Source organism: Chelon labrosus (assembly GCF_963514085.1).
Source record: "Chelon labrosus genome assembly, chromosome: 20".
Taxonomy (NCBI): domain Eukaryota; kingdom Metazoa; phylum Chordata; class Actinopteri; order Mugiliformes; family Mugilidae; genus Chelon; species Chelon labrosus.
Genome location: NC_140353.1, coordinates 11150703 through 11175131, shown reverse-complemented (window position 1 = coordinate 11175131; position 24429 = coordinate 11150703). Strand labels below are relative to the sequence as shown.

General features: G+C 43.8%; 3 protein-coding genes across 5 annotated transcripts; 1 reads left to right on the top strand and 2 right to left on the bottom strand.

Annotated features, from left to right (window-relative positions):
- Positions 1–1276: 1276 nt before the first annotated feature.
- Positions 1277–14485, top strand: LOC311505676 (oxidation resistance protein 1). 3 transcript variants are annotated; one of them, XM_084569365.1, is made up of 16 exons: positions 1277–1504; positions 2251–2467; positions 3640–3836; positions 4127–4200; positions 5219–5356; positions 5821–5988; positions 8441–8572; positions 8662–8846; positions 8936–9315; positions 9388–9547; positions 10702–10900; positions 11089–11205; positions 12936–13088; positions 13189–13284; positions 14142–14215; positions 14339–14485. In XM_084569365.1, exons 2-16 carry the CDS (start codon positions 2373–2375, stop codon positions 14472–14474), a joined length of 2304 nt encoding a protein of 767 aa, XP_084425491.1. In that variant the 5' UTR covers positions 1277–1504; positions 2251–2372; the 3' UTR covers positions 14475–14485. The 3 variants fall into 3 exon arrangements, with proteins under 3 accessions (XP_084425491.1, XP_084425492.1, XP_084425493.1); XM_084569366.1 differs by having other exon boundaries at positions 1277–2467; positions 5824–5988; XM_084569367.1 differs by lacking the exons at positions 1277–1504; positions 2251–2467; positions 3640–3836 and having other exon boundaries at positions 4009–4273.
- Positions 14486–16698: 2213 nt separating this feature from the next.
- Positions 16699–21455, bottom strand: selenon (selenoprotein N; the record flags this gene model as incomplete). Its single annotated transcript, XM_084569368.1, has 12 exons — positions 21044–21455; positions 20276–20393; positions 20049–20179; positions 19667–19879; positions 19445–19569; positions 18902–19039; positions 18731–18812; positions 18126–18314; positions 17928–18033; positions 17529–17641; positions 17345–17446; positions 16699–16866 (listed from the first exon to the last, which is right to left on the bottom strand). Exons 1-12 carry the CDS (start codon positions 21230–21232, stop codon positions 16699–16701), a joined length of 1674 nt encoding a protein of 557 aa, XP_084425494.1. The 5' UTR covers positions 21233–21455.
- Positions 21456–22569: 1114 nt separating this feature from the next.
- Positions 22570–24334, bottom strand: znf593 (zinc finger protein 593). The gene is made up of 4 exons (XM_084569864.1): positions 24313–24334; positions 23758–23973; positions 23154–23216; positions 22570–23048 (listed from the first exon to the last, which is right to left on the bottom strand). The coding sequence occupies exons 2-4, from the start codon at positions 23955–23957 to the stop codon at positions 22922–22924; spliced, it is 390 nt and encodes a 129-aa protein (XP_084425990.1). The 5' UTR covers positions 23958–23973; positions 24313–24334; the 3' UTR covers positions 22570–22921.
- Between the last annotated feature and the right edge of the window lie 95 nt (positions 24335–24429).

Genomic DNA, 24429 nt, shown 5'->3' with positions numbered 1-24429 from the left:
CAGAGAATGGACATGGATCTTCTGAGGGTGTCCTGTGGTGTCTGGCAACAGAATGTTGTTAGTGGGGGCCTATGGGTCCTATGGGTTGAGGGGAGGGACCTCTGTGGCTCAGGCTTCTTCCAGTACATTCAACAGATACTTGAACAGTTTGGGAATTTGGAGGCCTGAATGTCAGGTCCAAGCGTTTCCCAGCAGAACATTGCATTGTCACAAGATGGTCAATGTTATTTACTTCTCCTGTCAGTGGTTTCAGTGTTGTGGCTGATCGGTGCATATGATCTCGACAGCGCATAATACTATAGGATCATGACCTCGGCACTATGTGACATCATGAGGCGAGGTACACCCTGGACGGGTCACCAGTTTATCACAGGGCTAACACAAAGAGACCAACAACTATACACACTCACCTACGGCCAATTTCAGAATCACCAATTAATCTAATGTGCATTTGTTTGGACTATGGGGGGAAGTCGGACCACCCAGAGAAAACGAAATATTACAGTGTGTGACCTTTTTTTTTTTTTGGTGGTGACTTTTTTTTTTTTTTGGCCGGACAGTGCATATTTTAAATATTGATTAAATATTGAAAAAACATTAAGTGTTGAAATCATAGTAACCATTATAAGGCAACATGAAATCATGCTTTGCATCTCATATACAAATGAAATACATAATTTTAGCAGTATTTTAGATTCCACAATATATATTTTGACGATACAGTGAGTTATAGCTGTAAGAATGTGTAGACTCATTCCCACAATATACTGTTATGTGTGGAAGGCAGACCTTTAATTTGTAAAATAAAAAGCATCCAAGTCTTTACACTATTATAACAAATGTGGAGAAAATGTTGGTGCATACAGTAGGGAAAAAGTCACAAGAAGGATAATTTATTTTTTATATCTATACATATGAATTGCTCAGGATTCAAACACGGAAAATATGTAGTACAAATTGTTTTCTGTAATTTATTAACGAAAAAAAAGACTATATGGGAACCAAAAATATGTATAAGGGACACTGATAAATCTGTCATATGTACATATATTACATGTATTTCACAACTGTGTAGATGATTCATTTGTGTAGATTCATTGACCTGATCAAGTATCCTACTTTTATTACATTAGCATAAATTAACAAATTAAGCCGCCCCTTTTGGCACGTAAATTTCCGACGACATTTCCCTTAGTGGGTAATCTGTGGCACAATCTATCCGCCATATCCATCAATCCTCGCTGTGGCACAATCCACTCACCGTACGTTCAAAACACAAGATGTATCACTCCCACTTACTTCCGCCTTCGCTGCCGTCGCCCTCCGGCAGGGGAAGGGAACTATCTTGACAGCTCGCTCTCAATCTGTGCGACGGCGCTCCGAGCTCAGGGCGGAGCGACAATATTGAACTTGTTACTGTTGTCTGCAGTGATATCATAACACTGCAATATGAAGACGCGTTCATGTGACCGCCACCCGTCTCCATCCCCGGGCCAACACACAGGTCAGTAGCCTAAAGATGCTGCTCACTTCAACCTGCTGCTCCCGTGAGCCCATCATCTCTGTTGCATCTGCTGCGGATGTAATTATTTATTTATTTTCCCTCACTGTCTCGATCATTCTTTGATGTCGCATTGAATGGTTACTTCCTCAACAATGACACAAGCGCCCGCATCATTTACAGGAAGCGAAACGTTATCTTTTCTTCACCTCATGACTGCTGCTGGGAGCTGCTCAGGTATGCAGGGTGAAGCTAAGCTAACGCTGCTAATTCAGACGTGATGGACAAATCACCACCCAGAGGGATGTGAGCCCCGGAATACAGAATGAGTGGCAGAAATCAGTCTTTCTCAGGATGTAGCCTGATGCATTTGTCTCATAATAAGATGCAGCTGTGTACTGTTCAGACTCAGGAAATACATCTAATAAGTTTTTAGACACTACATATCATAGGCCTGTTTAATATTATTACAGATATGAGAACTGTTAAGCTATGTGCAAGTGCAAAATAGATCTAATTTGTCCCACTTGGTCTGCAACCTTGTGCGGCAAGCCCATATTGATTTTAAGTGCACTCTTACACACATTACATGTTTCGATTTTATTGAATTGGAAACCTGGCTCCATTATCCTGCTGAGTGTCTGAGTTTCTTGCAGGATCATGTGGCTGCAGGAGCTCTCCCTCCCCACGTCTGGTTGGATGTTGGTAAAGAAATCAGCCCGCATTTTTTTGTGACTTGCCTTATGTAGGTGCTGTAACTGGGGCAGAAGGTAGGCATGGGGAATAAAAGGAGGAGGAAGGATGCCAGCTGAGCCCCCGATTCCCTTGCATCTGCCACGGCCGCCAGCATCCGACTGAAGAAAAACAGGAAATGGCTCAGTCTGTGAGGAGGCCTGAGATTTCAGGATCTATGGAGCCCAAGAGGGACAAGACCAGGACCAGCTACTTTGGCAACGTGAAGTCCAGGTCAGGCCTCTTAAATATGTGGATTACCGGAGAGAAAGCTAAAGAGAGAGCAGACATGTGACGACTTTGGCTGCCGTGTGTTTCTCAGATTTAAACATGCAACAATTCAGGCTTTGATAAGAACATTTTAGATTTTAGATTAGGCAGCTAGGAACGCACATTTCCAGCTTTATCCCCCGTCAGCGAGGGGCTCGATCACGGAGCATCATGTGGGTGAATGCTGCAGCATCTTGCCGGGAACTGTGGCACTCTCTCTAGTCACTGCACACGCAACTCCCACTCCCCTATAAATAACTCGAATTAGACTGTGAATGCTGCTCTACTCTTGTTATTCACACTTCAAATACTCTAAACAACAAAATCTTTGAATTCCTGTTATTTAAGGGGCCATAAAGACAAAGACCGGATTTAAGTGATGATGTTCGATCTTGAGCTTTGGGCTCAGTATGTCACTAAATAATCTTCAGGTCAATGGAGATTTTATGGAGCTGATAAGATTAGTTAATTGACCATTTATTGGCCCTCTGACTGGTCTTCTGGCCCACAGCTAGAGGGCTCCATACCCTCTGTCGGGTCCTGACGTCTTATGTTACTGTCCTATGCTAGGTTAGACAACAGCAACATGTGGGTCCGTTCCCATTGCGTGGGTACTGTTTATCTAACCTGGCAAAAATATCTTAGGAAGTCAGGACTTGGAAAAAGTGGTAGCCCTATGTTTGTTGGTCAGCAGACCGACCAGTTGGTTGATTAGTCCGTGAGCTTTTAAAATGTGTTAAATTGCTTCTTCATAGCTCAGTCCATAAAGATGAATTGAGAAAATAACCATCAGATTTATTGATAATTGCATATATGTTTTGTTTTGGCCGTTTTGAACCTGTCTCCCCCAAGCTGGGGAGCAGAGACGGTGTCAGCAAAAGATAAATCTGGTAGCTGCTTCACAGACAGACAGTCAATAAAGGATTAAATCTCACGCCGCTGTCGCCGTGTGGTTTTAGCAAATTTGCTATTGAATGAACAAATATACTGTGATTTACTCACCGATTCATTGTCACTATAAACAAGTCAAACTTACAGCAAGCAATCCAATTTCTGTTCCTTTTTATTAATAGCCACTGATTCACAATTATTACGTCAACAGTAGTTATATAACAACGTTTTTATCCGTCTCTCAGGTTGGGATCCAAGCTGCCTCCTGGTGTCTCTCAGCCTCCACAGTTTGCGAAGCCTCCTTGGGAGACACAGCCGCAGGCCCGGGCGATGCAGGGGGCCGCTGCCGTCTGCCAGCACCAGCGCCAGCCCGCTGTGGGGCGGCCGCTCAACCACGTCCCCCACATCAGAAATCCCAAGCTGCGGCAGTACTACTTGCAAGGTACTCCTGCAGCGTTGGACCTCGCGCAGGGAGGGAGGGAGGGAGGGAGGCGGGGTGCAGACTGTTTGCATCAGGCAAAAGCAAAATGGCTTGAATTTACATTTTATAATACGGGACTCGCCGGCAGCTTCAAGGCTTTGCATAAAGTTGTTCTCATCCAGAGGCAGGAATATGGGCGGTTGTGGCTTGCAGTAATCCATTTATCAAATACCGAAGAGGTACCACTTCCTCATACCTGCTGCACTCTGGGTGTTATGTAAGAAGGCCTGATGGCATTCTTTCTCCCACAGGGACTTCCTGGGACCTGAACAATACTGTTGCGACACAAAAGCGTGAGCCATCGCATGTCAGCACAAGCGGCAAGGTGAGTCACATGCTTTTGTCTTCGGCTTCGCAGGTTTCATTTTGCCTCTTGTGGGGCACAGCTGCAGGAGCAGGTAAGAGAGCGGTCGGCATTAATTGACGCTTTTATGTAACGTCCGATACGGTACGCTGGGGCCGGTAATTAGTTTTGCAATTTATGGCCCCCGAAAACGGGTTTGATAAAGAGCGTCCAAGGTTCAGAGGTGTCAGAGCTGCCTTGGCTGTTCTGTGACACCATGGGGAAACAGAGTCTGTTTCAGAGCCTCCTCAACAAATACAACCGGAGGAATGTATTCTCAGATGTTCATTCTAAGGTATTTGTCAGCTGGGTATTTGAGCTTGTAATTATGAGTCGAGAATAGAAAGAAAGTTGATTTTTCTGTCTGCTGAGAGACGAAATCTCGCCGTTATCATGCTTCTTGTTAAAATCTGTGTGTGTGCATGTTAAATGGTTTGACACGTTAGACTGATCAGCGGTGGAAGCTGAACCACTTTGTGGCACGGTTGTGTTTTATTTCAGTTTTTCAGAGCTGATGAACAACCTCCTAAGACACGGTCGCTCGCTCAAACCCACTCAAAAGCGCAAGTGATTTTCCACGGTCAAATAATCTGTCGGCCGCAAGTGATATAATTCAGGTCAGCAGATCCATCTGTCAGCGGATGACGGTTGCGATGTTCGACTCCCACAGTTTTTAACGTGATCCTCTTACTCGCAAACGATCACATCATTTGGGAACGGTTTCCCATAAGAGGCGATCTATTATGGGAATGAAAAACTGATTCAGAGGTCACACGGTGCCTCATGACAATTAGACTGACATTGCGTTTAGTTTCCTTTGCTACAGTGAAATTATTCCCTCCTACAGATGAAGGAGGTTGTTTTCCGGGCTTCAGTCTTGAAGAAGGACGCAAAAAAGCGTCTTCAAAACAAATTGTCTTGTGCCTAAATAAAGAATAACTTCAAATCTAATCTTCTACTGGAAAAAAACAATCAGATGTTTCATTGTTTGTCCACGTAGGGTCTCCCAGGGGACACGGTGTTCAGCGTCTCATCTAAGTTCAGCGGTTGCACCGCATCCTCGGGAGGAGACGGTAAAATGGGCCCGCCCCAGCCGTCCGCACAGCTGCCCTCATCTGCCGCCCTCATCCCCAGAGAGGTAAGAGTCGACTGTAAGCACACGAGCGCTCCTGACATGTGACTCCCATATTTGCTGTGTATGTTATGAGTGTCAAAGCATGGAAATAACACGCCGGCACAGCTGTTGATTTGAAATGCAAAAGAGGACCTTCCCTCTGTCTGCCTTATGACTGCAATTATTCAGCTCAAGACAGGAAGTATGCTCCGTCACCTCGCGCAATCAGAATCTCACCCAAAATCTATTCTCATGAGGAGGCTCACATAATTATATTCTCTTTAGATGCTGTCACTTTAGTGTCACAGATTGCAGTAAAAATATTTGTCCGAGCCCACAGCCCTCATTTGGAGCAAAGATATGACCACAAACAAACAGAAGGAGAGGGAGGGGGGGGATTCAGCTCTGTAGAAAGAGGAAGTCACCGGGTTACACAGTATCTCCATGTCAGTGTCACAGCTATTCTTATCATGGCTTCCACTCTGAAGCAGCTGGTCGTTCCGAAGGGGAAAGCCACCGCTCAGGGGTCGTTTCACCCAGAACTGGACTCCGGTGCTAAGGAGAAGCCGGAGGCCGAGGCAGATCAAGACCGCCTGGATGCACTCGCCGCTCAGCCGCCGTCCCCCTCGCCGGAGGCAGAGTATGACAAACTGTTGGTAAGCGCAAACCGCCTTTACTGTTTGTTCTGGAACGTGGAAAGCTTAGTAACCTGAAGTGGAAAGCAGTGCTGAAAGTAGCAGCTGTAAAGCTTTTGAGTGTTTTACATTTGTGCCATTTTACACTCCAAATCCCCAGAGGTTAATATTTGACTATTCTTAACAGCGGTACTTACTTTTTAAATTAAAATATTAAAAATCTATGTGTGTCTAGGTGGAGTGCAGTGATTCCCTCGCGTTTTCTTCTTTCTTCTTTTCTGCCTTTTTAATTATTTAATGACCTTTCTTGTTGATTTCACGACTCTCTAGGATGGGAGCTAACTCAATAAAATAATAATAAACACTGTAATAATGCCATAGGACGGTTTACAAAATCTAATTTATCTGAGAGGATTTATTTTCTTTACTGGATGAAGCTGCTTTGTGCTTTTCCTTTATGAACACATGAGTTTGGACGAGTGCTTCTGACCACACTCTGACCACATTTGTACACATCAAACAGATCTTGGAAGTGAATTTGATTTGATTTGTTAACACAAAACTGGTATTTGGACATTTGGCCAGTCAGACAAACCCCCTGCTAGCAGCCACCTAGCTTCAAATAAACTGGTGCTGGCACGTTGAGGCTGAGGAAGCTGAGGAAAATGTGGGCACACTTCGGTAATTAATTATCGCGTGTTGTATCATCATCGCAATACGGAACACGTTGTGCGAGGCTATTTTCAGGTTGCCAAGTTAAGGTCACGTGACACCTGCATATTTAAATGTAAAAATAGTTCAAAATTTCGTCTGATCAGAAGGTGGCCAACAGTCTAATCTTTAGACTTTCCCGTTTTGTAAAAGGTAAAACAAGAATACGGTGACATATTCATTTGTGGATCCTAAATTCTTTTCTTTTTTTTCAAATTCGTAGTCTGAATGCAACCTGATCCACATCTATTCACGCACTCTTAACGGTCTGTAATTTTCCATGGCAAACCTTCGAAAGCATCTTTTGTCAGATCTACAAACTATTTCATTCAAGGCGCTATGTTTTTGCTAATATTTGTAAAATAGTTTTACCTTCCTTTAAATTGCTTGGTATTTATTCATGGCTTGGACAGTGGGTCTTTGAATGACCTGCTCTAATCTTGTGCAGTTTGTCTGTTCCATTCTTGTGACTGTGATATCTCGCGAAATCCCTGATGGACTTTGTTCAAATATAAAGACTAATGTTCACTTGGACCCAATGATGACCTGATTACACGTCGTGTGCTAATTATGACAAGACGTTATGTCATTTTATATCAAAAAGGCCAAAGGTCAACTGCACTGTGACGTCGTAATGCTCCGCAAGAAACAGAGGCGTTGACGTAAACAGACGTTTCTCCTTAAACAGTTTGTGCAATACAACATGTTGCGTTGTTTTAATGTTAGACCGTGTCGGTTCTTCATTAAAATAATAAATGAATAACGTTTTAGAATTAATTTAGGAATAAATCCTAATTTGAATATAGTGTTACTCCTCAAACTTCAAATTAAAAGCTTCCTTCCTCAATAAATTAAATGTATGTTTTGAAAATTATTGATGTTTTTTAATATGAAACCAGTAATATATCGCTCACAAGACACTTTTTTTTGTACTTAAACATTAATTTCTCATAGTACTTCATACTTTAGTTTTATGGCCGTACTTTGATTTGTAATGGACTATTTTGAAATTCTAGTATTGGCACGCTAGTAAAGCTCCTGATCTGTTTAAGGGTTTAGAAAACTCAGAAGCTGCCCTGGTGCATCTGAGCAGAAAAAGAATTCAATGTATGAATTCATAGCAGAAAAATCAGAAGAAGATAAAAGAAACATATTAAAACCGATCAGTATCACACTACTCGCTGTTCATCTTAATGGGATCTGCGCGCATTTTCTTTTCCGGTTATTTTGGCACTTAGTAGCTGTGGCGAGCAAAATATTAAGCACGGAGGCTTTTATAATGAATGGAACACGTTACCGTGGAAACAAGCAACAAAACAAGACATGAAAACATGACGGCAATGAGCACCGGCTGAATTTTAGGAAGACAGAAACATAACGTGATCCTGCGCTATGCATGTGCAGAAATTATGTGGACACAAGGGAGGCGTCTGCAGACATAAAATTCACTTGATTTTCGCTTTAATTTCAAGTCTTTTAGAAAATAACTACACTTTTTTCTTGTTTTACTAGCTAAATTTGTAAACTGCAGTTCTGTCTTGGGTATAAAATCTCCAAAATCTCCACCACAACTTCCCAGTGGTCTTATTTTTTCTTAAAAAACAGTTAAATAACCCAAACGTAACCACTTTATTCCCTAAAACAAAGAAAATCAGCACATAGTAACACGTTTATACTAGAACTAGTAGCTTTTTATGACACATTTGCTGAAGAAAATATTATCGTTGTTTATTAAAATTGCTGTTAATGTTGGTGCTGACAGGATGTGGAGGCGGTGCCGATGCCCGACGGCCAGCTGTGCTTACTGGCCTTGCCACCGGAGTGTTGTCAGGGCGAGGGACCAGAGGCCATGCCGTACCTCAAACTGTTCTGCCGTTACATCACCGACCGCAAGGTGAGGCTGAAGACACGCTGATCCGATCTCAGTTTTTTTTGTTGTTTTTTTTGTGGACAAACGTAAGCTGATGTTTTTCTCTCTGTCAGGGTGTGGTTTCGGGTATCCTGTTGGTGACTTGCAATAAGATCTTCTTTGATCCGTGTAAGACGCATCCTCTGGTTACGGAAAATGGCTGGGAGGAGTACCTCCTGTCCTGCTCTGTCGACAATCTGGCATCCGTGTCCTTCTTCTCGGACATCTCGCACGTTCACTTCAACACCTCCCAGCAGAGGTCAGCAGTGAGTCACTGTCTCTAAACACACGACACAGAGTGAGTCAAGTTACATTAAATACCAATGTGGCTATTTTTTATTATTTTAGGAGAAAAGGAAAGAAAATTTTCCAGAAATTGAAAACCGCAACAGGCCGAGCAGGCGGCCTCCCAAACCACAAGGGCGAGTCAGCCCCGGCTCTGGTGCCGGTTTCTCCGGCAGACTTATCCAGTCTGGCTCTGAGCCTGACCAAGGAGGCTTCTGAAGACGAGGAGGCAGAGAGCAGAGACATGGCGGAGGTTGAGCGGGAGCTGGACAGCGGCCCTCTCGAGGTGCTGTCAGAGGAGTCTGTGGGCGGCCTGGGAGCGGCCGTCCTGAGCAGTGCTGCCACCTTCTGCTGCGTGGGTCAAGAGGCGGCGAGTAAGGTGAACACGGAGCTGCTGCACACCAATGAAGGGGAGAAGTCCTCCGTGAAGAGTCAGACTGCAGGTACAAACGTGAATTAAGATCCGGTCTGATAAATGTGTGTTACATTTTCTAAACCATATGTTTATCTCCCAGTTCCTCAAAGGTCATCAGCGGGCGGCCTTGGGGGTTTGATGTTTGTGCGGCTGCGGGTTCAGCCGTCTGCAGGAAAGAAGAAGGGCGTAGGGGGTCTTCAGCTGGGGGCAGCCAAAACCTCATCCAGAAGGGATGCCTGGCTTGCCCTGTCGCAAGAAAGGTACAGTTAATAAGATGTTTTTTATTTATCCCACAGGGGTTACATCTGCAGCTTTGCAGCAGAAGACAGTTTAAAGACTAATAAACATTAAATAAGAGCAACAAATAGAACATTAAATACAATAGAAATCATTTTTCTGTGTGTATTTTGCACATAAGGACACGCAAACATACGTTATTACACAAGATATAAGGATAATAAAGGCAAGATTGGAGTTTTAAAAAGGGACACTCCAACAATTTAGCACTCAAACGAGATGGAAAATCATTGCCCTCCACCTCAGAGGCTGACGTATTTCTTGACCTTTAGGGCTGAGGACGTGACAAACTCTAAAAAAAATCACTGCATTTCCCAAACTGCAAGCTTCTCATGAGACCTTCCCGCCAAATTCACACCCAACAGCTGCAGTTTCATGTTGACGGCCTGGCCGATCTGCACGCACCGATGTTTTTCATTGACTCTGTCTCAGTAAACATTTACACACAGTTACTCACGTGAACAAGGTCAAAGGCAGCGTGTGCTTACTCAAGTCAAAATCTGAGCCATTTGTGTTTGCGTATTATATAAATAGTCTGGGTGTTTAGAGTGGTATTTATTTCACAGTTGCAGGTACCAGTTAGTTATCAGAGTAAAAGCTGATCAACAAAATATTACATTTATACAGAATGGTCTTCATATATGAACGTTTGACCTTTGATCAACATCAATAATGCATCAGTAATGTTAAAATATAGCACGATTAAAGTTCCTGCTGCAGACTGACTACGTCCTTAAAAACACATCGATACTCGTGCATTATTTTGAATGCACGTGTTCGGCTTCACGTATCGCCTAGTGAGGTATTTCTGCTTTGACTTAAGCAAATGATCTGGACAACTCTTCCGCCCCTGTTTAAATGCTACACCTTTCCACCTAAAGCTGTCACTCTTTAACCCGCGTGATGGTTTTTCTGACTAAAAACTGGATGTTGAAGAGGTTCAGCGAAGCACAAAAACTGGAAGATCTGCCTCAGTAAAAGGAGAAGTTTTTATATAATAGCACCGGCTTGTCAGTCGGCTCGTGGCAGTGTCCCGTTTCCCACCGTGTTGACGCAGCTGTCGGTGTTGTTTGCCATTTCAACATTTCTGAGCGACTGCATTCTTCTCCCGCCGTAGCGCCGACGAGCTGTATGCCTACTTGAAACACTGTCGCCCGGACTTGTGTATACTCGAGGAAGGGGCGGATGAGGGAGAGGCAGACCGTGAGGAAGAGGAGTTTGTGCTCATTGAGGACAAAGGGGAAGGGGAGGAGGAGGAGGAGGAGGATGAAGAGGAGGTGTACCAGAGGCAGCACAGCTCCGGGGATGACTGGGAGGTGAGTGGCTTTATTCTGGTTCTCGCGGAGCGGCAAACAACGAGAGACAGAGGTCAGTTTGACCTTAGCTTAAATAATAGAAGGAAGCAGGTGTTTTTGTGTTTGTGAGTCGATTGTTCCTCTCAGTGCTCTACAACAAACTGGCTTGTCTGCATTTTCTCTCAAACGTGTCCACGTTTCTCTGGCAGATGGTGCTGATGGAAGAGAGCAGGGATAAGCCGACCCTGGTCATTGACAGGGACCCTGAAGGGCTCGGGAATATTGTAGAGATCAGCCAGATTTTGGAGGCCTCACATGTCAGAGAGGTGAGTAACGCGTGGATAGTGTGTACACAAACTGTTCGTGTACAGCTTTTTTTTTTTTTAATCATCTGTGTGCTGTGGATCCGATTGCTTGTAAAATCAATCTTAGTGACTTGTGGCTATGTCCAAAATAGAGGTTTCAATGAAAATTTAGACTTCCAAAATTAATATCCCAGTGAATCTGAAGGCTTTTAGTGTCACGAGACACTTGACCACCTCCACTTGGGGCAGCCACTCTTGCCAAAAACTTCCCGTGTTTTCTTGGAGGTCACCGTAGCCTCAGATTTGGAGGTGCAGACTCCCGCCCCGAGCGCTTTTCACTGGGTTGTAAACCTTCCCGGTGCGCGCTGAATGGTCCGTTGAAGCCAACAGGATCAGATCACCTACATAAAAGCAAAGACGGCATTTGGAGATTCCCATACCCATGTCACTGCGCCTCCAAGTCCATTAATCCTGAGAGAGAGGCAGCCACATAAATGTCATGGGAAATTTGTGTTGTGTGTAAATTCAACAATGTTTAGCTTTCCTAATTGGTGTGTTACTTTAAAGGGGAACTTCCGTTGGTGTTTAACTTTGGTGTCATTTGGAGTCATACGGATGATATTTAGATCCGCGTATTTCCATATAGTGGGAGTGACTGGGGCACCGAAACGCAGCCTCTAAATAACGCATTAGCTCGTTGAAAGGAGGATGCGGAGGCACAGAGAGGAACAGCTGACCAAAGAACAACAAACAGGTAACTCTGGACTCAACAGGGAATAGCACTAGCGTATCATAACAAAATATTGGTGAAATGAACGAGTTTTGCGGCAGATAATGCGTTATTTAGAGGCTGTGTTTCGGTGCCCCAGTCACTCCCACTATATGGCTATACGCGGATCTAAATATTGTCTGAATGACTCCAAATGACACCAAAGTTATATGGGTGAGTAAACGATCATATTTTATGCCAGAAATAATGTCCAGGTTGTAAAAAATGGTAATTCCCCTGTGTGTTATGGAGAAAAATAAAGGTTTTATTGAACAATATGCAAAATAGATAGGTAGGCGTTTGTATCTGCACAATATTCACATCTATTAAGCTGTGAATATCTCCCAACAACCCCCACTCACAAGGTAGAGCAGCGTACACTTGACAAAGCCCGGGACAAAGATAAAAAAACAAACAAAAAATAATTGTCTGGTAATTACTGGCAGCTGCAATTTCATGCAAATTTCAGTTTCAGGTTGCAGCAAATACGTCATTGTGTAAACTTATCAACAGTATTCTCTCATACATATTGTTTAACATATTGTTTTGGTGTTTTTTAGGTAAGTTGTGAGAATACTTTTGAAAGGAGGATTGTTTAAATCTTTTGAATAAAAACTAAATCTTTGTACTCACAAGCAATAAAACGTTTTAGCTCAGTACACTCAAGGGTTCCTACTCACTCTGGTTTGACCAGTATGTTTTTGTTGTTCGTGTCAGCGGCCTCTAGTTAGACGTTATATTAGTATGATAAACCTTATTAAACCTTCAATCAGCATTGTTATTACATGACATTTTGAATAGTGTTCATTGCATGTCCATGGGTCATTTATTAACATGCCGGCAGTTTACTGTAAATATTTAACATTAGAACAGTATTTTTTTGTGATGTAGCTTGTTTTCAGTTTAGAAACAGATGCTGCCGAAATGCACACCATAGATTTATGTTACCTTTGTTTTATTTTCTTCTAATTCCTCTTTCCAGCTGTGTAAGGAGCTTCCACCGAGGACAGTTGGCCACACGTGGCAGCTGGCTTACAGCACGTCCCGTCACGGCGCCAGCCTCAAGTCCCTCTATAGGAAGCTCAGCGTTACGGACTCTCCTGTGCTCATTATCATCAAGGATGCTCTGGACGAGGTAAAAACAAACAAACGGCGCGTCAGCTCTAATAATAACTGACCTTCGTAACTGGTGCGTTTTCTTATCGTGCGTGTCTCCTGGGATTCTTCTTCATCAGATGTTCGGGGCCTTCCTCTCTCATCCCCTGAGGCCCAGCGAGACGTTCTACGGCACGGGAGAAACGTTCCTCTTCATGTTGCATCCTCGCTTCAAGGTGAGCGAGCTGACAGCCACGCTGAGCAGGCTACTGCAGCTTTATTAGTTCAGTCAGGGGCCAAAGCTATTATGAAATTCAATACACCTCTAAAGTATGAAAGATGAGCAGCATGAGAAAAATGTCCACAACTCAGTACTTGTGATGCTTCCTGGAAGAAGGCACTTTCTGAACTGATTACGCTAAAGGGGAATATGAATTGACCTTTTACACGGCAAACGTTTAGACTTACAACGATCAGGCACAATATTAGGACCACTGACAGGAGACATAAATAACGTTGACCATCTTGTGACAATACAATGTTCTGCTGGGAAAAGTTTGGACCTGGCATTCGTGTGGATGTTACTTAGACATGTACCACCCACCTAGACCAGACCAGGCACCACCACCCCATAGCAATGACACTCCTTGATGGCAGCAGCCATCCCCAGCAGGATGCAGCCTGACACAGGCACACACACAAAAACAAAGACACAAACAAAAACAGCACAAGGTGTTGACCTGGCCTCCAGATTCCCTAGATCCCAAACTGATCAAGTATCTGTGGGATGATCCGCAGAGGCCCCTCCCCTCAACCAATATGACTTAAAAGGCCCCCTAATCACAACATTGTGATGCCAGACACCACAGGACAACCCCAGAAGGCCCATGTCCATTCTCTGATGAGTCACAACTGTTTTGGAGTTGATACACAATATCAGGAAGGTGGTCATAATGTTATGCCTGATCAGTGTATAAGAGTAGGGAAAGCACATGTGTATTAAGGACGGCTGCATTCCACTTGGAGGAGGCCATGCTTCTGTGCATGATTGGTTCATAGTTTTGTGGTGACGGTGTGTGTCGTCCCTCTGCAGTGTTTCAGATGGACTGGAGAGAACTCCTTCTTTATTAAAGGAGACTTGGACTCCTTTGCTGTTGGTGGGGGCAGGTAATATTTATTATTATTTTATTATTTATTATTATTATTATTATTAATACTTGTGTGTTATGTTTTAAAAAAAAGTCTCAGTTCCCTTTTTTTAACCACTGTCTCTTCCTGTATTATCCACAGTGGTCACTTTGGCCTGTGGGTGGATGAGAACCTGTACCTGGGCCGCAGCAGCCCCTGCTACACTTTCAACAACTGCTGCCTCTCATCTACCGACGACTTCCGAATCATGGAGCTGGAGGTGTGGACATTCAGCTGAGGAGACCGGAAGACTTTTCACCTGGACTACTCCCCCGCTGTCGCTCCTGATCGGCTTTAATCAAAGACAGCGTTTTACTGTATCACTGAGAAAAAAACTAAACTAAACTGTTGCAGCTGCTCCTTCATTTTGTGGTAAAATCCATATAAAATATCAGCCACAAACTGCTGGATTCATCCGTGTGATTAAGTGCTGTGGACTTGAGCTGAGCTGGAGTGAACTGAATAAGGCCGGCTGTCCCAGACTGATGGTGGACTGTCTCATGGTTGACTCATTCCTGTGGATTTGGCAGCCAGACTGAGTCCTGCTGCATTAAGCAGAGCTGAACTGTTACGAAACTGGATTCCTTGAAACTTCAAGTCTGAACGGAGAGAACACCAAGTCTCAGAGACTGCACTTTGCTGCTCACAGCGTACTGTAAATCAATAACTTAATGATATTTGTTCATTTATCTGGTAAACATGAACCTGTCTTCATAGGTAATGCATGTTTCTGCTTTCGTGTAACGGTTAGAAACAACACATTCGTCTCAACAGATTTGTAAGCCGCACGTAGTCTGGCAAATACCGAACCGCTTATTTTATGGGTTTTCGTGGAGCGTCGCAGATGGTCTAAATGAATGCTGAACATTTGGAGCTCCATTTGGAGAAACGCTTCCCGGCCGAGGAACATCTGTATTTGCAGTGGATCATAAGAGCCTCGTTCACTTCGAGGGCTGCCTCATGCATCGCCGTGCTCTCAGTCACGCTTTCACTTCTGGACATGAAAGAAAAGCTTGAGAATTACTTCAGATTCGTGCAGCTTTGTCTCTCAGCTGTATCCGTTACCCTCGTGCTCACTCTAATAGACCGATCTACTTTGCATAGATTGTACAGTACTGTAGATTAGTTAATAAAAATCAGCACAATGTGATTTTTGTATGACTGATTGTTGCACGTTAACGCAAAGAGGACGCAGTTCTTAAAAAAAACAAAAAAAGCACAACAATTTTATTTCACCTTTTGAGAAAAGCATGGCACTGGTAGGTTACAGGATAACAGTGTTTTACCGCAAAAAGGCTCCAAACAGTCACATGGACGAGTGCAAAACTCAAAGAGTAACCAATTCAAAGTTTTCCTGATCCCTGGCTGTTTGTGTTTTAAACAATCAAAACCGAAATCAGGACTTGAAAACACAAACCTTTCTGTGTTTGACTTTAAAAAAAAAAATAAAAAAGGGAGAATGTGAGATTTAGCCAACTGCAGGTCCAGATTGTCATCCTTTATCATTAAAACAAAATGATTTCCTTTCGTTCAGCCAGCTAAAGCTGACGACTACATGATGTGCCCTTCAGTTCAGGGATCGAAAAAAAGTTTATCAAGCTATGACCGCTTTCTTCCACCTCCTTAAATAAATACGAAGCAAGTAGGAGAGCAGTCCAATGAATTTAACTGCATACGTGTTCTTTGGTGTGGTTACATCTTCCTCTGAACATAAAACTTCCTCGACATTTGGTTTCAAACTATAAGGAAAAAAACAAAACAATTAATCGTGTTATGTGCCGCCGTCCGGTTAAGTTGCTCCTGCTGCTTTTTGTCCCCCGAGTCCAGAGAAGGGTGTTCCCTCCGGCAGCCTCTGCAAGAACATCAGGCGTTGCCCGGCTCGGAGAGAGCTTTCAGGCAAAGTCTTCACCAGCTGCAGAGAAACAACCCGGAGGCAGCAGCCGCCCCGTCTCGGGGGTACGCTCAGCAGCAGTACAACTCGCTCGGTCCTAAAATATTGCACGTGCAACATCGAAACATAATAAAACATATACTGGATACTATACGGTGTGGTGATGCCCTTAGCATTTGCCTCGTCATTAATTAGCAGCTACAAGCAGAAAGAGCAGGTCTAAATGTGTTTATGCATTTGTTTCTGCTCACTGTGCAAGGCCTTTGTATCCCATTAAAATATGCATAAGGATTGAGAAGAACAGTTTGCCTGTGGCTCATCTACATGTACTACCCACAATACAAATACCGTGTATAAAACTTCATTTGTCGACCAAGAGGGACGTCCAAATAAATAGTAACAAAAAGGACAGAAGGCAAAAACTTTTTTTTTTTCTTCCAGCTGCCGACACTGATGAGAAAACTCCTCCACTTAACTTGTTTTTCCTTATCATGGATCAGTACCCAGAGGAATGGGCGCAATTTCCTCCTGTTTAGTGTCTCAGACTCCTACACACACACACACACACATATTACTGTGCCATGTATTCCTTGGCTTTCTCCAACCCCTCTTTCAGGAAGCTGATGTAAGTGGATGTGGAGGGGTCCTCGAAGCCGCCAGAGAAGCTGAAAGTTGCCCCTTCCTCCTCCGGTTTCATGGCGGTTTGGTCCAAGAAGAAGTTGGCATTGATGTGGTGCACCTAAGACCAGGCAGAAAAGATGGATTCATTGCACATGCCATGGTTGACTGGTGATTTTAATTTCTTTGAGAATTTTATGAAATCAATCCCTTGACAATAGCTAGGGCTGCTATTTAGGGCTAGGCTTGGGGTACATAGTCTGTCATTGCTGTGCTGGTCTTATAATGCTTGAAGGAAAGAATTTAATTGCTACTTAAGCATTAATTAAATAAAATTTCATGTAAATGATACCACCCTGTTTACTATTCACTATCTAACATTGGTAACAGAAATGTATTAAAGGACCAGTGTCTGGGATTTTGTGGCCACTAGTGGTCATGTTGTAGATTGCACCCAACTGAATATCCCCCCTTTGGAAGGGTGCAGGGGAACCTACAGTGGCTTGAACATAGAAATGCAAAAGGTTCTCTCCAGAGTCAATACAGATATCCAGAGCTGATTGTAAGCTAACAAAAGCGCAAGATTTGATTATACTCACAATGGTGCCATTGGGCAGTGCCAACATCATCTCCACAGGGAAACTGTACTTTTCCAGGTGTAAGCGGGCCTTTTCACTCAACGCAGGGTGTTGCTCATCAGCCTAATAAAAGAGTCAGAATCGTATTAATGAATGCACAGCTGTATTTACTGAATGTGGGTGGTTTCCCCTCCTGACTGCTCACCTGCATGCTCTCAAGCTCTTTGACCAGAGACCAGCTGCTTATGAAGCTCTGGTTGAGCAGGGCCAGGACGGGCGAACTTTCCAGGACTGTCTCCCGGAGAGTCCGCCCCGAACCTGTAGGGGTGAGGAGGGGAGGCAAAGACGAAAAGTCTTAAAAATAGATACAATACATAAAACAGTCACTATGCACTGCTAGTTATAACAAAACGTATAGTGCTGTGGGTAGAAAAATGCCTGAATGTACTGGAATGAGAGACAGTAAGTTTTATTACTTATGATTTAGGTACTTAAGTTAAATGACGTCTCTTTCCAGTATCTGTGCTTTGTGCTCTAGTACAAACCCAGACGTCTAAATCTTCAAAGCAAATCATTCAGAGCAGTGAAACCATGCTGATCTCACCTCAGCAGGACTGGTCGTCCAAAGCTCCCCAAAGCAGAATGGAATGCACCAGCTTCTTCTCTGCTTCAGCTCGCTCAAAAGCCTCCGAGAAGGGCAGGTAGGACACCTGTGAAGGAGCACAGCGGCGACACATTTGTGAAACTGCCGTGCCCGAGCGACAACAACACACGAGTGGTTCCTCCATCCGTGGACCGTTACCTTCTTAAAGGGGTAGAGGGTGACCTCCAGGCGCTGGGCAGCTTCTTGCCGACTGATCTCCGAGGTCCAGTGGATGTCCTCAAAGACAAACTGGATCGGCTCGGCGCTGCCGTCGCGGCTGTCGATGACATTGCCCTCCTCGTCCACTATGACGGAGGGAGTGGATGGGCCAGAGGACTGCAGCTCCAACTGGAAACACAATTTCTCATTAGATATCTGCTGTTTGTTTTTCTGGAGAATATCTTTTGACGTATTTCTGAGTAAATTAGAATAAATTAGATTGGTTTTAGATGATAGATGACTGAAAAAATGAAAGACACTGAATGAGGCACTATAACAACTCAATATATATTAAACATGTGCGGGGAAAACTGTAGGAAGAACAGGAACTGGACTTGAATGCAGCTTGATGGCTAAATTGAAATGAAATATCTAAATAGGAAACACCTTCGAGAGGGAATCTGCCCTAAGATATGAACACACAACTAAATCAGAGTAAAATAAGGAATTATAAAATAAGGTTTCACTGTCTAGCTACACTACAATGAGAGCAGAAAGTGCTGGAACATCATATAAAGTAACAGAGACCGTAACTGCAGCCGCACCTGTGGCAGATATCCGATGTCCACCTCCATGTTGCTGCTCTCGCTGGCTCCGTAAAGCCACTCCATGTCCACGTTCAGAGACCTGAGACACAGCAAGGACAAGCCTTCAGCGCAGCGCACTCGCAGAGAGAAACGTGTGCGCACGTGCTACGGTGCGTTTGAGGGATTTACCGGTCGCTGGGGACGTAGAGGTGGAAGTGGCGGACGTGGGACGCGTCTTTAGAGAGGACGATGTTGCCAGTGAACTGGCCCGGCGTGAACCAGAAGGGAAAGTCTGGGACGTCGTTGAGCTGGAATTCTGCATGAATCCTGCAGAGGCGAACAGAATGAATCGCAAAAGAGCTTATTAAAGTGTGTGACATCAATCTTTAAACGCTGTCATACTCTTTTAATAGGTAGACTGTTTTATATATGTTCACGTTATATCACGAGGCTGTTTTGGAAATTCTTAAATGCTCTTGTTGGTAAGAAAAAGCATCATAACGTGTGGGATTTCAAAAACAGGCACCGGTTTCGGCTGCATTAACACAAAATAAAAATACAACTGAGCTGCATCAGAACTGAACCCAGCAGCTTCCTGCGCAGCTGCACAATAGCAACTCTTCGTATGTTCCTACACATAATTCTGCACTAATGCCAAGTACAAATAATTTAGTAGCTGATGAGCTAAAAGATGAAAAAGCACCGCTGTCTTCTTTTATGCCTCCTCCTCACCTGAACACTATGTCATAATAATAGTCGTTGCTGGCACGAATGCAGGCGACTGTGCCCTGCGGAGCAAAGCGCGACTTGATGAAGGGCCGGGGGTGGAACATGCTCAGCAAGGAGTGGATGAGAACCTGCAGCAGGAGAAGAACAGCCATGAGTATACGCTGTAATAATTAACAGATTAATATCCAACAAGAGAGGGGAAAAGGGGTGGACTTATAGGGGTACCTCTCTGCCCTTCGGCGTGGGAGGGTGGTACCGATTGTTGGGAAGGTACCCGGTGAAGATGTTGAGCTCGCTGGGAATCACCCACCACGTGTCTCCCACCTCTATCTTGTTCTTCGGGGGCAGGAAGACCCTGAACTGTCCGGCGGAGAATGATAAAGAAGGCACTGCAGGGCTCTTCCAAGACCGCAGTCCGCTCAGAGAGCTGTGGGACACCTGAAAGAGACGGAGGACGTAAATTCTCCTGCTGAGTCAGGCATTCAGAGGCTACATCGGCATATTTCACCATAATAATTGCGCGAATAATGGTGGTAACGCGAGTCTTCTGCAGTGCCTTTGCAGCAGTCGCGAGGAAGAGAGAACCTGCTGCATTGCATTGTCTCACCCCAAGAAAACCATCCTTGCTTTTGGTCATGGAGTCGAGCACCAGGGGCTGCATTGTGGCCTCCAAGGTCAGAGTCTCTCCGTTGGGATCGTGGATCAATTCCTCTTCGAAATCCACCGGGGCTGTAATCCCTGTGGGGGGAGATTGGGGTTGTATTTATTTCCAGGGAGAAAGGATGGATAAAGTGGAATGAAAGAAAGAAAGAAAGAAAGATGACATGATTGCACCTGTGAGTTTCTCTGCGATAGGTTTGAACTCCTCCGGACTGAGATAGAAGTCACGGTCTGTGTCTAAGGAGGAGAAGAGAAAAAGGCCCTCGGCGCCCAGAGTTCGAACGCTCTCTTCCTATTGGAGGGACACATATTTTAGAGACTCATCCTTATTGTCATTTAACACGCTCCAGAGACTTTGAATGCAGCATCGAAACTAGGACAGTAAGCCACCTCCTCGTTTAAAACATTAATATTTACACGGATAATGACACAAAACAAGTATAATATGTTTTGAGTTGTGCAGTGCTGCAGTAGCAGTACTAAATCCCTGTTGTTTGAACATTCATCCTGGATAAAGATCAGCCCAGAGGCCACAGATTCCTAGCATGTGTCTCAGTCAGACCACCCTTTCCGAGGCAGATGCGTGCCTGCCAGCGGCTGTACAATGGAGGGACAGAGGGGGAGGGAGAACAACTTGGGAGACCCTCTGAAGCCAAACAAGTGTAGATTCAAACAGAGTTTAAACAGCTGGGACAAAGACCCACCCCACTAATAAAACACCACGGAGTGGAAAAACTGCAGATGTGGCGATGAAAGGCGTCGGATGTCTGACAATTACCCCAAAGGTTTTAGGAAAATACAAAAAAAACAAATGCCTCTGCACTAATGTAATCACAGGTCATTGAATGCACCAGAAGGTCAGTGCAAAGTTTCTGCTGAATACAGATTAAGTTCAGATTAAGATGAACTATGAGGCGTTGTTATTACAGATGTGGATCTCACATGACGTTTGATGAGCTGGGCATCTTGGTAGTACTTGATCCCAAAAGCGAGAAGAGGGACAGCACAGACCACCAGGAGGGTCCACATCCCCCGGTAGATCCAGGACCCAGAGCCCGGGGTCCGGTGCCCATTCTGCGGCGAAGTCTCGCCCGCTTCCTCGGGGATTCTTTTATCCACGTCTGCGGCCATCCTCGACCTCCACCACGGCTATTTAGACGAGGGCATGGTCGTAAGATAAGGTCCAAAGAAAGCCTGCCAGCAGTAATCCTTCAGTGTAAACTTTCTCCTTAAAGCGTGCGGAATCCGCCGGATCTTCTGTGATCCTGTAGCCGGGAATCGCGGGTCTTTTTCCCGGCCGTTACCCTCGCTGGCAACGGCTGTGAGACGTTAGCTAGCCGCACAGATTTCTTATTTCCCACATCTAATCTGGAACCATATGGATGTGGTTAGAACACGTCAAGCTAGCGTGTTAACCGACGCGTTAAACCGGATATCCAGGTTTTCGAGGGCTCAAAATAAAAGCGCGGATGTTTGCGCAAATACAGCGAGGGGCGTTAATTTGTGAAGAAAGTCAAAATAAAGTAACACAAAGTACTTTCAAGTGTAATTTTTGTGATTTCAGATTAACTAGTGAACAAAATGCCGAGGACGCAGTGGCTGTGGCCAATCTATCCCACTTTGGTTTTATTTTGAAAGAATTCACCGGAACTTGTAGTTTACATTCTCCCTAACTTTGCGCGCTGGCACGGTAGCACCATTTAAAGGGGCAGGGTCGCCTTGTTGATCCAAGGAATGTCTGCTAACAAGCTTTAATTATACGGTCTCTGCCAAGGAGGTCTATCATTCATTTTTCCCCTTCTTTCCTTTTGTAAACTGTGCTAGATATATAGCAACAGAGGTGAATACTCTGTTTCTGTTGGGTTTACCTTTAACATTTTAGTAACACTTCAGTAAACACAATGAAATAACAGCACAGAATACAATTTGAAGCATCAGCAAAATGCACATTTATTTTTACTTCGACCCTTCCGATAGAACACTTCAAATATAACGTGTGTATGTTGTAAAATCTTAATCGTGTGGCTGTCAAATAACCTTCTGAAACGGGCCTACAGTGGTGTAGAAGTAAGAAGATGCAGAGAACGGCAAAGTGGCTATCATTTAAAATCATTTTAAACCTGATTTTTATTGATTTGTTGGTCGATAGCATACAGCAAAGTCAGAAAATGTGGGAAGAAAGACGACCTCACCAAGCTACAGAACAGAGAGGTGAGACTTCCGTTATCTAATTTCTATTTAACCATAATCTAAAATCTTTAATTGAATTGAATGTTGCCAACACAGGTACATGGACCAAAGCCTCCAGCTAAAGCACACTCTGGGTTACCACCTACCTTTTAGGCCTGTACAGTGAATCTTATTCAATATGTGATGACCAAAGTGTTAATGGCTTACCAAAAGTGTATTTATGTCAAATAATTTCTCTGTAAAAATTCACAAAAGAACAACAAAATAAGGAAAAGTCATTATTTTACAGAAACATATCTGTGCCATTTCTTTATTTAAGGTTGAAGAACATCCCTCTAACCTCATACATGCCTCTGAATCCACTTCAGCATGTAATTCAATATTATTCCACACAGTTTTATGGAATCACTACACAGATATGCGTATGCTACGATTAGATTATAGTGAAAAGCCTTTCTGAGTCTGCAGATCAAAGTAAAACAACCAGATCCATTTCACAGCTGGCTGAAGAAATGACATCATCTGTCACAGAAACCATTTACCAACGCTTCTTGACTTTGTGACGACAATAAATATACACAATAATCCATATTGTTAAATCAGTCCATCGTGGTTCAATTTAACCCATGCTCACTCCATTTCCTCTTCTATTGGCTGTGTCTTCACTTCAACTGTTTTCGCAGGGACGTAGGAGCCCATGCCTGCTGCTCTCTCTGCCTCTGCCTGGGTGTAGGGCTCCTCTCTGAGCTGCTTCAACCTGGAGGGAGACAGAGAGATAAGGTGTGAAACTCACCGGATTTAGGACAAAGAACTGTCAGTCAAAATATGTGACTATGTGCCTGTTGGGATAGTTGGGCCTTACCGTCTTTTGTGCACTTTAGTTTTGAAGTGCTCTTTCAAGGATCTCATATCCACAAAATATCTCCTGCAAGATAAAAATAGAAGTACATGATTAAGTAGACAGCAGAGGTGAAACAATTTCAGTGGTTCCAAAAAAGTCTAAATACATTACTGCTTTGCAAACTTTTCTTACTAAATTTAGTTTAGTCCACCCTCTACAGTTGTGAGAGAGACCAAAACATTTAAATGGCTAGTGACATCAGGTGTCAGAAGTAGACACTAAAATCACAACAATTTTTTTTGGTCTAATGTGACAGTTAATGCAATATATTTAATGTTTGTAATTTAATTAACAGAGAAAATAAATTAATGCTCATATAACCTCCTGATATGCTCACTGGACACTAGTGGAAAAGTGAATGCAATCTGACCGGTCTGTTATAATAGAATGAATTGCGTTTTCACTAGTGTACCTAATGTTTTGGAAATTGAGTGTAAGTGCCACTATCACTGTCAGAGCATCTGCTGCAGGTTGTGCAGTGTGATGGTTATATTTGCAAACCACTTCTCAGAAAGCCTGATTCCAGACAGGAACCGTCAGATGTGTGAATAGGTGCGACACCTACGCGCAGTGCAAGCAGTAGTGTTGTGCGCATCCTGTCACATCATAGTCCACCTCCTGATGCAGCAGTTTGGTTGCCGTCTCGGGCTTCATGTCTGTGTGGATCTGGTCCAAGTCTTTGGTCCTGCGTTTCGTCTTCCATGTCTTTGCAATGTTCTTCTTCTTGTCACTCTTGTGATTTCCTGTTTGTTTAGACTTCCCCATGGTAGACCCTACAAGACTGGGTCAAACGAGACTTGTTAGTCTGCCGCAGAGATCAATACAGAATAAACAAACATCTACAAAGTAATAGTTTATATCAGGTTAATGACTAGCAGTAGATTCCAATGAATTTCGACTAAAACCTGCGCTTCTGTTTGTCAACAGCAGTACAGATCGTCCAAATTTTACATGACGAAGCTTTAAAACCGAACTGTCTATTTTGTGTCACGGTCACCAATGTATAGCTCTGCTGGATAAAACAACAACAACAACAACAACAACTGATCGATAAAACCTAGATCGTTCAGTAAAACAGTTTCTAGAAACCTTCGCAGATGTGATTTCAGACTTTGCTTACCTTTTCCACGTGCGGCCGAGAGGAATAACATCTACTTCCGGGTCAAGAGTGGAGTTGTTAAATACACCTGCTCAAACAAAGAGGGCGCCAAATATCAGTTTTTACAAAGGCTGGTAG

What these genes read in the sequence shown, in the direction of transcription:
- LOC311505676 (XM_084569365.1), top strand. Translation starts at nt 2,373, where the DNA reads ATGGCTCAGTCTGTGAGGAGGCCTGAGATTTCAGGATCTATGGAGCCC. An exon ending in CGTGAAGAGTCAGACTGCAG is followed by an intron (nt 9,316 to 9,387) that starts GTACAAACGTGA and finishes TTTATCTCCCAG; the next exon opens with TTCCTCAAAGGTCATCAGCG. An exon ending in AGGCCTCACATGTCAGAGAG is followed by an intron (nt 11,206 to 12,935) that starts GTGAGTAACGCG and finishes TCCTCTTTCCAG; the next exon opens with CTGTGTAAGGAGCTTCCACC.
- znf593 (XM_084569864.1), bottom strand. Translation starts at nt 23,957, where the DNA reads ATGGGGAAGTCTAAACAAACAGGAAATCACAAGAGTGACAAGAAGAAG. An exon ending in CACTACTGCTTGCACTGCGC is followed by an intron (nt 23,217 to 23,757) that starts GTAGGTGTCGCA and finishes TTTATCTTGCAG; the next exon opens with GAGATATTTTGTGGATATGA. An exon ending in ACTAAAGTGCACAAAAGACG is followed by an intron (nt 23,049 to 23,153) that starts GTAAGGCCCAAC and finishes GTCTCCCTCCAG; the next exon opens with GTTGAAGCAGCTCAGAGAGG.